This window comes from Gordionus sp. m RMFG-2023, chromosome 1 (assembly GCF_954871325.1).
Source record: "Gordionus sp. m RMFG-2023 chromosome 1, tfGorSpeb1-WG-v2, whole genome shotgun sequence".
Classification (NCBI taxonomy): domain Eukaryota; kingdom Metazoa; phylum Nematomorpha; class Gordioida; order Chordodea; family Parachordodidae; genus Gordionus; species Gordionus sp. m RMFG-2023.
The window spans coordinates 18,676,126-18,691,809 of record NC_088775.1 but is presented as its reverse complement, the minus strand read 5'-3'; the positions used below and the strand labels follow the sequence as shown (position 1 = coordinate 18,691,809).

Genomic DNA, 15,684 nt, shown 5'->3' with positions numbered 1-15,684 from the left:
GGAATGTTGATTGATTTAAATTTGAATATTATTTATTTTATATGTTGATTGATTTAAATTTGAATATTATTTATTTTATATTTAAGTTGTTCAATTAACTTTTAAAATATATATATATATAATATTTGTGGATGAAAATAGATAGTAATAAAAATAGTTAAAATAAGTCATTACATTTATTATTTATAAAAACATGTGATAATATACATGAAAAAGTAGGCAAGGCTATAGGCATAAGATGATGATAATAGAAAGGTACAATTTTATTTTAAATATATAACTTTTATCATTCACTATATAATAAATTTTAACAATTTATATACATTCTTAAATTAATTGTTTAATAGGTTAATATAAAATAAATTGATTTAAACAAACGAATATATAAAATATAAGTTTTATTTATATGAATAAAATTATAATTCATGCTAAATATTTACTTTTTAATTAATTAAACAATTTGATATATAAATGCCATAATAACAACACGCGAGCTTTTAAATTAACATGATTAAAATCTATATTTTTATCGATTTGCATCAATAAAATTATAAAATAACGATTATGACAATTGTCACTTATCTAGGGTACATCTTCACTGAAGGTTTATTTAGATATGTTAGCAATACTTATTTTAGCCTATTTAAGTCAAAAAATTTAAAAAACTTTACTTTTCTAGGGTACATCTTCACTGAAGTTTTATTTAGACATGTTAGCAGTACTTATTTTAGCCTATTTACGTCAAAAAACTTTAAAAATAACTATTATGACAATTGTCATTTATCTAGGGTACATCTACATTAAATTTTACCTGTTAAAGAAACATATTTTTGCCCATTAGCGTCACAAAAAAATCTTATATGTTCAAAAATATCTACCTATTATGATAATTATCATTTTTTCCAGGGAACATCTTCATTGAATTTATAATATAATATCTTTACAATATAAATTATATTATAACCCTTTTGTGTCCAGAAATTTCAAAAATCTTAAAAAATAACGCATATGACAATTGTCGCATTAAAAAAAAGTTTGACATAAATATTAATAAAAAAATAATTTAGAAAAACCACCTCTTTTAATATACTTAAAATATAGATATATTTATAAAAAAAATTGTTTAGAAAAAGAAAAACCAGCTCTTTATATATTCTTAAAATATAGATATATTTAGAAAAAAATTATTTAGAAAAACCATCTCTTATAATAAAATAAACTTAAAATATAGATATATTTATAAAAATAATATAAAAAAACTATAGAAGATTTGACCTAAAAGATTATTTATTTATGATAAAATTAATAAAAGTATTTCAAAAAAGATTTAAAAATTTATAAAAAATCAACAAAATATAAAATATTTTTGTATTTCAAAAATTATTTTTTGCTTAAAATTTTTAGCTCGAAAATATGAATTTTTTTTTTATTTAAAAAAAATCAAATAAATCCATTTTTATTATAAGATCAAAACATATTTGAAATAAAATTAAAAAAAATTTTTTGTTTGATAATAATAAAATATTAACATTAAATATAAATAAAATAAATTATTTCACTAAAAATAAATAAATAAAATTCTACATTATTATTTAAAATATCTCAATAACATAAAAATAAATTTTGGCTCTAAATTTAAATTAAACTCAAGCTAACCTCTGAGTCGACTAAGTGAGCCAACTAAGTGAGCCGACTAAGCGAGCCGACTAAGTGAGCCGATTAAGCAAGCCGACTAAGCGAGCCGACTAAGTGAGCCGACTAAGCAAGCCGACTAAGCTAGCCGACTAAATGAGCCGCTTTATCGACTAGAAACTAGGCTCGAGTCGTAGCTAAGTCGACTCGGCTTAACCGTTTAACAACACTACTTATTACACTGATTCTTATATGGGAAAATTATTCTAGTTAAAAATAAGGATATCTGTCTTTTCAATAATAAATCGAAAATTTTTATTTATTCAAAAATAAGTTTATAGATATCTCTTTTATAATAAATATAGCTTATTTCAAATTTTTTGTATATTTTTATGCAATGCTATTGATGTTCCAAAATATTTAACAAATAATTTTATTTAGAAATTTTTTGAATAATTTTATAAATTTAATTGATTTTTAAAATTATGAGTTTAGTGTAAAAAATTTTACTTTTTAATAAATGTTAGTTTTAAATGGGAATTCGTTCGAAAGAATTAAAAATAGGTGTAATGACATTTTAAATATTTTTTTCTATGATATTAAAATTGAATATGAGAACATAAAAATGTTGTTTACTTATTTTGCGCACTTATTAAGTTTCTGCTCAAAAACAACATCAAATCCTTTCTTTTCTTTATAAATATAGAAGGCATGTCCTAAATATATTAAAATAAACTTAATTTATAAATTTTTGCACATGCCCATTCAACCAAAAAAAATAAGAACGAAAAATAATATTACTTGCTACTTGTTTCATAAAAAATTATACAAATTTATAAATTTAAGAAAAATTGTTTTTTAATTCATTTATTTCTCTTAATAAAAATACAAAATTTTTGTAAATGGCAAAAAAGTATTTAGAACACTCGCCAAGAGCTTGGAGGAGGCCCACAATGTAGTCTTGATACTTAATTCTTTCAGCTTAAAGGTTGGATTGAATATAAACTTCGATAAGACGGTGATTATGCCCTCATCTCATGCGCCCCCTTTGGTTGATTGGATGGTTGGGGGAAAGTTGGTCAAGGTGGTGTCCTCCTATAAATATCTTGGGGTAAACATGGATAATAGGGGTATTCACGATTAACTAAAAATTAGAATTCATAACTCAAGGGTTGCTTTTTACAAATATTTCAAACTGTGGAAATCCAGGGAGATATCGGTTCACACTAGGCTACGTATTTTCAATTCCACCATCATCCCAATTCTCCTTTACGGCGGTGATATATGGGAGATTACGAAAACAGAGATCAGGAGGTTACAGGTGTTGGTCAACAAATGTCTTAGGATAATAAACGGCATTTTTTACCCTAACATTATCTCTAATGTTAACCTTTGGCGGTGGTCACGTCACACTCTAGTGCATGTGGCTTTGAAAAAGAAACGTCTGACCTTTTTTGCTCACATTCTGCGGAATCACACAAATAGTAGCCTGGTCCTGGAGGCGATCAATTGGTTATACTCATTCAACGGTATAGTCTATGGGAATTATAAAACTTTATGGTTTTATAGGGCAGTGAAGTATATCTTGGATTTAAACCTCAACACGAATCAGTTTTTAAGGTTGAATAAGGATAAGAAATCAATAAATAAACTGTTGAAGATCAAATCAAATTATTTGAACCTCTCATAAACTGCTCCCTGACACAGGTTATTTTTTATTTTTGTTTTATCTTCTTTATTTTACTTTTGCTCCCTTTTCTCTCTCCTTATTCTGTATTAAACTTTTCCTTTCATCTATTATTTGCTATCATTTTTCTCATCTTAAAGTTAGGTCCCCCTTTGCCTTTAAAATCTATTATGTATATAAGCATCTTATGGGTGTGGGCTGTGCTTATTTTGTCCTTTCCACATCAGCCCATAGACGTTTAAGTAATAGTCCTTGGACTATTACGCGTACAAGTACGTGCGGCTTGCCCACAAACGCGTGAAGGGCTCCTTATTTTTATCCCCTTTTAATTTGTTCAGTCAGATGGATTTTGAGGAAAACCTAACGTAGCTCTGTTGTATCCACAACTAGAGGGCGTAAACGTTCTATATCACGTATCACGTATTTTATTCTTTCATTAAAAATATTTTTTTATTAAATAATAAATTTATTTATTTATATTTTTGATATTTAGGATACATGGATACACCAAAAAAAAAGATTTAAAAAAAATCTAATATTATTGTCATTCATGCATTAATTCATATGGAATTTTCATGAATAATTTCTAATCTCAATGGATATGAACATATTCTCAATTAGTTCTAAGTAACTATCAAGGCTTACATTAGATGTTAAACTTAAAATTAGCCACCACCCACCCTTAAAGTAATTAAATTATTTTGGCAGTTCATGGGTATAGGCTTTTGTTTTGCCCATTTCTTTTGTTGATTAGCCTATAGACGTTTAAGCGACAGTTCTCGGACTGTTGCGCATACAAGTACGTGCGGTTTGCCCACAAACGTGTGAAGGGCTCCTCATTTTTTTTTCTCCCCTAAATTAACTATCCAGTTTGATGGATTTTGAGGAAAACCTAGCGTAGCTCTGTTGTATCCACAACCAGAGGGCGAAAACGCTTTTATCACGTATCACGTAATTTATAGCTATAACTCTTTTTACCCTCCATTTATGGAACAGTATCTATCACGTAGTATTTTGAATCTTTTATGCTTTTATAGAGTTTTCTTTTCAATAAATTATTATCCTAAGTTTATGCTCTTTAGATCAAAATAACCTAATTTTAAATATACAGGACAAATATTTATGGCCAATGTTACATTCAGGTAATTACATTGCAAAATTTATCTCTCTTTTAAATTCTTCCCTCTTTTTAATTCTATTATTTTGAGTTATACCATTATATATATATGAATTAACTATGTAACATTTGTTTTTATTACTTCATAAATTTTCCAAATGTTTATTAAATTGACTATTATATTACTATTGGTTAGTAAAATATCAATAGACTATGAATAGAATACAAACCCATGAATTTCTTTAAACTAAAAATTTGAAATATCAATAATGACATTTCACCCTTTTTTAAAATATTAAGCCTTAAAATTGATTAAAATTTGACCTCTTTAAAGAAGTATTTTGTTTCAAATATGGGAAAAAGAAATGTTGGGTGCATCATTTTCCCTTTCCCAATTTTTCTAAAATATAACATTTTCTAATTAATCATAATGAGAATCTTTCTACCCAATATTTATCTGCAATTTTTATTTTATTACAATTTATTTAAGAAGAAATTAGTTTCTTTAGCCATAAAATCTCTTTCTCCAGATAATGGTAATTTAAGCAACTATATATTTTTTCTTAAATTGCCATAATTGCAACTATTAATTTTTTAAGTAATGTGCCTAACTCACAATATAACAATAAATTATGAGAAAGATATAGAAAAAAATAAATAAGTATCATCAAATCAATTTTATTACTTTTGAATTCATACAATAGTTAATACCACAGATACAAAAAAATTATCATTTATGACTAATTTAAAATAAAATAAATTTATACTAAAAACAAATGGAAAAACCTTTTTTTCTTATCTGTTTAGAAATATGGTATATAATATTTTTAAATCAATCTGACTGGCTAAAAAAATTCAAATTTATGTGGTTTTTAATCATGAACCTCTTGATTTTTACTTATGTTTCCACAAAAATAGGTTTTCTATTAATTTACACTTTCTCCCTATATTTTATAAAATAGATTAAGGCTTTCTCTAGATTTTTTTATAAAATGCTTAATTTGTTTAACCAGAAATTTACATTGCCATTTATTTTAATACAATCAGACATTTAAAAAGACATCTTGTTTATGGTTATTTAATTCTCCCTTTCATTTTTCGAAATATTATGATAAATTACTTCTTCTAATTCTTAAAAGGAAAATTATTCTTAAGTTAATATGAAATAAGTAATTTTATATAATTTTTAAATTCCATTCTATATAAAGTAATTTTAGAAGTTTAAAACCATTCTGAATTTTTTTAATATTATGCAAAAACCTCCCATTTAATATTTCCCTTCTCTTATTTAATTATATATAAATTACAGATATTAAAAAAATATAACATTAAACATAAGACCTAAATACATAGAATTTTACTATTCTTTGATAAGAGAAGATAAAAAAATGTTTCAAATACAGTTTATATAATATTCAAGTATCACCAAAATAGGCCAACATCTAGTCTTGTTAAAAAATCCAATTTGGGTCGATTTAAAAAAAATAATTCTATCAAATAATAACCAAAATAATATTATATAATTCTGGAGATATTTCTCATAGCTAACAGAAAGGTTTGGACATATATTTGCCAAATGACGAGACTGGAGATATTTACCATAGCTAGCAGAAAGGTGACATATATTTGCCAAATGACGAGACTTACATAATATTATTTTGGCTAAAATTGGAATTGGACTGTTTTTAAAAATTGACCCAAATCGGGCTTTTTAACAATACTAACGTCACTCAAAAAGTCTGTTACTAATAATCGAAAATTTTCTTTAAAGTTTTATAAATATGAATATGTTGAATAATTAATGAAGCTGATGCAGTTTTTTGCCTTCCTTGTAAAATCTATAACATGAATCAATTATATCAAAATGGGTTTTACTAATGAGAAAATTCTTGAATAAAGGGGCCTTGAGAAACATTATAATTGCAAAATACATAGAGGTAGAGAATCCTAAGATTAAAAGTTTTTCCAATTTTTTAGTATAAACTAATTAACAAATTTTAAATAAAATTTAGATCAAGATATCCATTTTAATTTTCTAGACATAAAAAAAATTAATTGAAATTGAGAGTGTTAAAAATATTTATTAAAAGTTTAGAAAATTATAAGGAAAAGGATTATGTTACATCATTTTGACAAATTTCTAATTTTCAAATGTTTTTTAAATAGAGTTTAGATCATCCACATCGAGTTATGAGTCAACCTTTTCACCATTAAAAGAATTATTAAATCAGATAAACGTTTGAGTAGTGATATAAGAATGGGTCACTTGGTTTTATTAGGATATAGAAAAAACATAACCGAAACTATTAATTTTGGAAATGTTTTCAAGATATCTAAAAATACATCTCAACCAAAATTATATTGTTAATACTTTATTTTTGTTATTTTTACACTGCTCAATCATTGTTCATCATATCTATTGTAATATAGTTATAAATATTTTCAAATTACATATATTTTATGATTAAATCCCTAACAAGTATTATACAAACACAATTAAACTATATCAAAGTTATATAATATTTGTTTTTTGGTGTTGAAAAAAAGTTTCTTAACTGCCCCTTCAAAATTTTTGTCTGCCTCCCTCCCCAAATAGGTATAGCTAGAATCAGGCCTATAGGTAGAATCAGGCCTTGTAATAAGACAAGAATATATATCCAATTTAAAATATAGGGAATCAAAAAATATCAAACCATACTTTAATAACAATAATTTATGTAATAATAATTAGTATGAAGTGTGCATTGCAAACTTATTGTCTATATTTCAATTTTTATCACATTTCTAAATGTCTAATTGACATATAAAATATATTTTATATGAAATGCTTCAATATAAACTATTTAAAAAATTAATAAAAATTTTCAAAAAGATTTGCCTCAAATTTTTGGAAAAACGAAAATTTATATATAGTTTATTTTAGTGTGCCTTAATTCTCAAAAATAGTTTTGAATATCATAGGTCTGCAACTAAAAAGCACATTTTAGAGAATTTGATTCTTTATGGACCTTAAATAATGGAAATACCTTAATAATACTGAGCTATTTTAATAAAGAAATAGGAGTTTCAATAGACTTCTAAAAAATTATTTCATCAGAATTGGAGATATTGAAGGATAATGAATCTATGATTGTGCAGAATTTTGATTTTAAAACATAAATTGACATATTTAATTAATAGTATATAATCTTCTAAAAAAATTTGAATGAGATTTATTTTAGATATTGATTTTTATTTTATGTGCATATTTGTGTAAAAATTTAAAAAATAATTTTTTAAATTAACATTAAAACTTTTTGAACAGTGACAACTAACACCAGTTATAATGAAAAGTATTTGCTAATACTGAAATTTTAATCATTAAGGTAATTTATTTCTTGCTTTTAGTGAAACATATATTTAAATTTACATATATATATCTCTAATATTTGAATTAGGCCCATTATCCCAATCCATAAATAATGAAAAAGTATTCAAGCAAAAAAAGATTTTCCATTTTTCATATATCCACACCTACCTATACCAAAGAAGAAAGTGAGTCACAGATGATAGCACAAAATGGAGATCAGGCGATTGATTTGAATATAGACATTAAGGACTATTTCAAAGTTGACGAAAAACAAAAATTAGCCTTAAATCATCTTCAAAAACTTTTTAATGATTATATTAAGCAGGACAATACAACTGTGCAGAGTATTTGTGAGCACGAATCCAAACTTTATGATATGTTACCACTGTTTTGCAAAGTAAAAATTAATAAATAACTTGCATTTAATATCCTTTTCACCATAATATATAGTTTTTAACATACATGATATTTTAATGTGTTTCAAGCACAAAACTCTTTTTTGTTTGCTTTTAAATAATTAGTTTTTTTTTGTTTTCAAATGAAAACATTTTATTACCTCATTTTGCATATATGTTTTAATTAATAACTAAATTTTATTATAAATGATATTATATATTGCGTTAATCCAAAAATTATTAATTTATATAATAAACATCTATGGAAATCATTCTAATATTGTTAAAATTTAAGGAGATATCAAAAAATCTTGATAATTGTTATCCCATTTAATTTATACTACATTTTGTTGATAATAATAATTCGGTTCGGATGTATAAATATTAATTCTAGTATAGTTTGTGTAAAAATATTGATTAAATTGAAATAAACTAATAAAACATTAATTAAATTTTAATTTTTTTAAAATTATTAATTATATTAACAAAAAGTATTATAAATGGGAAAATACTAAATAAAAATGTTTTTATTGTTAAAAAATTTCATTGGGAAATATATATTATGTGATAAAATGAATGAATTTTTCATCAATAACCTATTTTTATAAGTTAGTTTCATCCAGGGCCAGGGTTGCCAGGTCAAAATTTTCAAATTGCGGGAGAAATTTGATATTTGGCTGGAAAAATATTAAATTGTGGTAGAAATATAAAAATTGCTAAAAAAAATTTTTTTGCAGGCGGCCGGGATTTTGAATTGACTTAGTTATCCGCCTATTATTTTTATAATAATTAGTTTATTATACAAAGTCATTAACTATTTTTCAAAATAAAATAGTTGATTATAGTACGAGACAAAATTATTTAAATACTATCTTCATTATTAAAATAACATCTTTATTTATTAAAATATATTAATTTTATAAAAAAAACTATTTTAATACAATGTAAAAAATATATTTTATGCGAAAGTCCCGCAAAACTACCACAATTGGAAATCTACCGACTGTTTGTGTATGACATTATAGGGATAGGCGCTTAATTATCACGTATCACTTTTAAATACATAATAAGGTAATATTGTACAGTTGCGGCAATGGTATACACTTATCATTTAGTACAACATTCACAGAGCTACTTATCATCACAATATGAGTAGAATCTTTTCCCCATAATATTTAACGCCTCCGTGATAAATAAAAACTTTACTTGTAGAACAAAAATGAACAAAGCTATCATCAATGTTTTAGAATCTGAATCCAGGAGGTCAATTCTTGACGATTTGAAAGATCGGCATACATATGCAATTCTAAAAGATGCATCTGATCCTCCGCTATTTCAACAAAATTAAAGTCGTTTCAATAAAACTATTTATTTATTTTTCCCTTATAAGGTGAATAATTCAAAGAAATAACTAACCATATAATGGTAAATACAGCAGATTCTGGATTATCAATGAATTGCATGTCAGCTTTCTGATATGATAATGCCTAAGTCAGTGGCGTAGCCAGGATTGATCCATGGGGGGGGGGGTTTAAAATTTTTTTGGGAGCTTCACCCCCAAACCATATTTTAAAAATTTGCCAATATTTTGTGTTTATTAGTGTCTAACCACTATAGTAGCCAGCATAAATGGGAAAAAATATTAGTAACAAATTTTGACCAATTTATGATTATTACGCGACTGAAAGCCTTATTCTGAAAATTTTATCAATGTTTAGTCAATTGTAAATTAATTCAATCCATTCGGTGTAGAAAGAAGAATAAAATCGCCCCCCCCCCCCCACCTCCCATTTTTAATGACACTCAATATATCTTATTCTATGTTAAAAATAATTATTTTAATTAAATTTTTGCATATAACAAAATTTTGCAGAGAATTTCATTATAGATTTTATTTATTATTAAAATACTTTAGTATAAATAACACCCCTTTATTTAACTATGTATTATTTTAATGATAACAAATGAGTATATTAATAAAACATTAATGATTCTTATTAGAGATCTGCAAAAGTAAGAAAATCGGGTTCGGGCCTAATATTTTTAAAAAAAACTCGGGTTGGGTTGGATCGGGTTTTGGAATTTCTTTAAAAATATATCTAAATATAGTTAAATTTTTTCTGTAAAATAAAAATATTTGATTTTATTTAAAAAAACTAGACGCCATGTAACATATATCTTTTATTTTGAGTAATTATAAAAATGAATTTCTATATTTAAATAAATTCAGGCCAGGCCGACAAAACTTTTTAAAAAAAATTTCAGGTTCGGGCTGGCAAAACATTTTTAAAATAATTTTGGGCCGGGCCGGGCTTGAAAAATTAGACCCGATACAGATCACTAATTCTTATTGCAAATACAATATTTTTATTTAAAAATAGTATAATATATAAATATTATGACTAAGAATTCATTATAATTACTTATTGAATATAAAAATTTTATGTTATAATAATATAGCAATTTTATGATTTGAATTTATAAAGAGAGGTGTATTTTTCTCTGAGATTTGACTAATTTATCTGGAATCAAATTTTTATCTAGAATAATCTCCTTATGAATATTTAATATTACGAATTATTTAAACGGCTTTCACCGGTGCTATTTCTTAAATAGGTTTTTATTTTCAAAGTTGAAAAAGACCTTTCTGCTAATCGGTAAGGTAGCTAAAATAAAAAGCAATGTTTTGATATTAGGCAGGGAACATAAAGTGCTATTACAATAGAAAGTGCATGCAAAGCATTTTTTAGTCTCAAAGAGTACTCTATTCTGTCAAAATTTTTATACCAAAATTCGACATCACAAAGTAACTTATCATACGATCCTAATAATTCATCAGAATAAAACTTTGAGACTTAATATCCTCTCGCGTTTCAAGTGTATTCAGACTCAACCGGCAAAAGAAAATGAAAGCTGTTTAGAATTAAATTGTGACTAATAAATCTTTCCTTTAATTGAAATAAAAATGTATCAATAAGGGGAGTAAAAATATTTATTTTATAAAAATCCTCAATCGTAGATGCATCAATATTTAAGCGATTGGACTATCTAGAAACTACTCTAGGTTTAAAATTTTTAATCCCAAACATATTATTATCACCTTTACTTTCTCATTATATTTACCAAATTAAATGATTTTTCTTTTATTTAAAAATTATAAAAAATTAATTAAAATTTTTAAAATCTAATTAGTTTAACAATATAAATTTTATTATTAAATTTATAAATATCTAATTTAACTATGCTAGAAAAAATTTACAATATTTTTATTTTTATTGTTATTTAATATTTTACTATATATTTTTATTGTTATTTAATATTTTACTATATATTTTTATTGTTATTTAATATTTTACATATAATTTTTAATATATATTTTTAAACCATGTTATCATTTAAAATTGAAAATTCTTATTTGTTTTTTTAAATATATTTCATTTTCATATCTTATATAATTTTATTTATAAATTGAAACCGTTTTTAAATAAAATTATTCGCAAAAGAAAAATATTAAAAAAAAAAAAAATTTTCTATCTAAAAAATATTTTTTAAATTAAAAATTTTTTTTCTTCGGAGGTTATGGGGGTGGTTTCAACCCCAACCCCCCTTGTCTACGCCACTGGCCTAAGTGAATTTGGCAAAAAACAGTGTATTTACAGAATTTTAGCCCAAAGTTTGTTGCGACATGTTCCTAATACCCGCCATCGATAGAATTTTAAAATTTTACAACCTTTAAAAAAACATTTCTTAAATAAATTATAAAAGTTGTCCTAACATTTTGAAAATTTTTTTCAAGAATGAATGGTAGAGGTTTATTTAGGAATGATTTCACATGTAGGATATCTACTACATGCTGTTAATATGAAGTTGAAATCAGAAGAATCTTTTTAAATATAGATTCACAAAATTATGCTTTACAAATTGACAATAAATTTTATAGCGCCATTACTAAAAATTTATTTAAATGTTCAAATATTTTAAAAATAACGATAGACATTGATGTCTTGCTTGAGGAGATTGTAATTGATTTGCCAGAATATTCAAAATATTAATTTTACAATGTAAAAAATATATTTATTTTATGCGAATGTATAAATAAGATTATAAAAAATATATAAAAAATATGGAAAATTAAATAGTTATAATTTATTTGAGATTTAAATAATGGAACTAAACGTTTACCTTCGTTTCGAGATATTTATAAAATTCCTGGCATGACATTATAATTTTGTTTAACAATTAGCTCGGCCTCTAATGTTGTTAAAGCAATCCGATTTCTCTCCTTTCTCCAGGCAGTCCTCATCAGGTTAAAAATAAGCTCCGATGAGGCATTAGAATGAGGTAAAGATAAAACACACTCGCATATTTTTTCCAAGCATGGGGATTTATCGTTATTACGAAAAAATTCCACCCATTTCTCCTTTGCTTTTAGACCATCTAACTTTAAGTATTCTGGAGAATCATAAAAAATAGAGAGAATAATTATCTCCTCAAACAAGACATCAATGTCTATCGATATTTTTAATTTATTTATTAAATTACAAAAACCATCAATTGATGTTTTCTATTTCAAGGTCATATTATTAGATTTGGAGTCACTTTATCACGCGACACTTTATCACGCGACACTTTATCATGCGACAATTTATCACGACGACACTTTATCACGACGACACTTTATCATGACAACACTTTATCACGACGACACTTTATCACGACGACACTTTATCACTCAGTCATTTGATAACGCGACACTTTATCACTCGACATTTTATCATGATATACTTAAAACTTAATTTTATATATTTGAAAAAATTAAATTTTGATAATATCTCATTTTTTGACTTTTCCGTCTAAATTCCAATATTTAAAAAATTTAAATTAATTTTTTATGTTAACGCGACACTTTATCATGATATACTTAAAACTTAATTTAATATATTTGAAAAAATAATTAAATTTTGATAATATCTCATTTTTTGACTTTTCCGTCTAAATTCCAATATTTAAAAAATTTAAATTAATTTTTTTTATTGAGAAAAAACTCATATTTTAATTTACATAAATATAATTTTTTTTAACTTAATTATCATCTTATATAGGGAAACAGGAGACAAGCAATAATTTTCTATTTATACTTTTTATTAATAAGTAACTATAAATCAATATATCACGAGTAAAAATATAAATTATTTATAATATATTTAATTTTTTTTTTTTTTTTTTACAGGTAAATTCTCTCTTTATTTCAATAGTTGCTGATATAATATGTTATCAAAAGTTTATAGTCACGAAATATGGGCAATAGCTTTTAAAAATATTAAAGAATCCGACAATCCGTAATTTGAAACACAAATCTGAATTAGTCTTTTTATATCTTCATATTTCTTTGATAAGTACGGTGTTGTTCCCATCACGACTTGAAGATATAGAGCTTTATGTTTCTGCATATCTTTTTGTATCCCATCTAAAAATTTCCATAGTGTTGGATGAGAACATTGGTATAGGGATTGAATTCCATGGTGCCACCCTTCAACACAATTTGTTGTTCAGGCGACACCTTCTAACGTGGAATTGTGTTTATTTCATAGTCTTAGGCGCTGCAAAGTTATTTCGTTGCCCTATAAATATATAAATTTATAATAAAAAGAATATTTTTTTACTGGGATTTCTACGTCCTCGGATATAGGTCTTCTCAAAGTAGGAAATTAGCTCAGATGAGCCATTCAATTCACCAAATATTTCTGCCAAAGTATCAAATGAGTTTCCAACATCATCCTCTGGGACCAGAGTTGTTAAAGTATCTAGATATAAAAATGTAGTATCTGTATCTAGATAGATTTTTTAGAAAGGTATCTGTATCTGTATCTAGATATTTTTTTAGAGGTATCTGTATCTGTTTTAGATACTTTTTAAGATACATTTTATATACCCCTTTTTTTATTATAAATAAAAATATTTGACTGTAAAATTTATTTTATTTCATCTGTTTACCACTCTTAGATGCCTTACTTAAAGGGATTGAGGATAGGTAAATTAATATTATTTAATAATTCTAGGTTTATTGTAAACTTATTTGAAGATGATAATATTATAGCAACCATGCTCCACCCTTTTTTTAAACTTGATTGGACATGGTTGCAAATGGAAGAAAATCTTAATAAAAAAAACAATTGATACAAAGATAAGCTGGTGAATTATCAAAGTCATCAACTGACTGCAAGCAAATAACCTGCCAAAAAAAACAAATAATTTAATTTCAGATTTTTTTCAGTACCCTACAGCAGATATAATTTCTAATTGATTTAAATTTTGATAATCAACAAATTTTAAATAATTTTTTCAAAAATGAATATAGAGATTTTAGCATTTTTAAAGAATACCCTGATATAAAATTGTTATTTATTAAATATAACACTACAATTCCTTCAAGCGCCCCTGTGGAAAGACTATTTAGTGTTGCTAAAAATGTCTTTACAGATAAACGAGGATGCCTAAATGATCAAAATTTTGAAAATATTTTATTACTGAAATCCAGAGTTGTTAAAAGATACTTTTTAAATGGATCTAGATACAGACACATCGTCTAAAAAATATCTAGATACCGATATTTTAATCAAAAATCTATCTAGATACATATGCAGATACCACATTTTTATATCTAGATACAAGATCTAGATACTTGTATCTAGATATTTTAACAACTCTGCTGAAATCTAATAATTATTTATAATTATTTAATCATATATTTTCATATATTATATTAAAATCATTATTTTAGTTATATTCTGATAAATGTTATATCGCGTCAATAAATTTTTTAGCTCATTTCATGAATTTTCACAATATAATATTAATTTAGCTTTATGCAAACCTATAAGAGCATAATAAAAAATGTATCTGTATACAGATACATTTAAAAATTGTATCTGTATCTTGATAACTTTTTAGACGCTGTATCTGTATCTAGATAACTTTTGAGACTATGTATCTGTATCTGTATCTAGATCCATTTAAAAAGTATCTTTTAACAACTCTGTCTGGGACATATGCAAGAGCCGATAAACACCTACTATACGATAGAAAGTCGTCATTCGACTCACAAATCGTTTATTTTTCTATTAACGCTCTGTTTTAGATGAAAATAACATCCAAGGATATCTGCGAGTGGATACCCAGCTCTAAACGCATTTATCGGTGCCTGTTCGAAATCCACCAATATTTTCCTCGGATGCGCCCCTGGTAGTAATTGTTTCAGCTCCTATAATAAAATTTAAATTACATCTCTTAAAATATATAATATTATTACTTTTATCATCCTTGCATATGTATGCGCCGTTTTATTTGGTAATAAGCAATATATACCAACAGGAGTATATCATGATGAAAGTCAAAAATGAGATATTATCAAAATTTAACTTTTCAAATATATAAAATTAAGTTTTAAGTATATCATGATGAAAGTCAAAAAATGAGATATTATCAAAATTTAACTTTTCAATTA

The 15,684-nt window shown here is 24.9% G+C and overlaps 1 protein-coding gene across 5 annotated transcripts in view; it reads left to right on the top strand.

Annotated features, from left to right (window-relative positions):
• The first annotated feature begins 3,873 nt into the window (after window positions 1-3,873).
• LOC135931244 (WD repeat and FYVE domain-containing protein 3-like) overlaps window positions 3,874-15,684 on the top strand; it is a 75,955-nt gene continuing 64,144 nt past the window's right edge. For all 5 annotated transcript variants that reach the window (XR_010572982.1, XM_065468220.1, XM_065468221.1 and 2 more), the window contains exons 1-2: window positions 3,874-4,006; window positions 7,874-8,182. Coding sequence is in view for 4 of the 5 variants with exons in the window: in XM_065468220.1 (XP_065324292.1) it covers window positions 7,898-8,182 (285 nt within the window). In the remaining variant the exon portion in view is untranslated. The remainder of the gene's footprint in view (window positions 4,007-7,873; window positions 8,183-15,684) is intronic.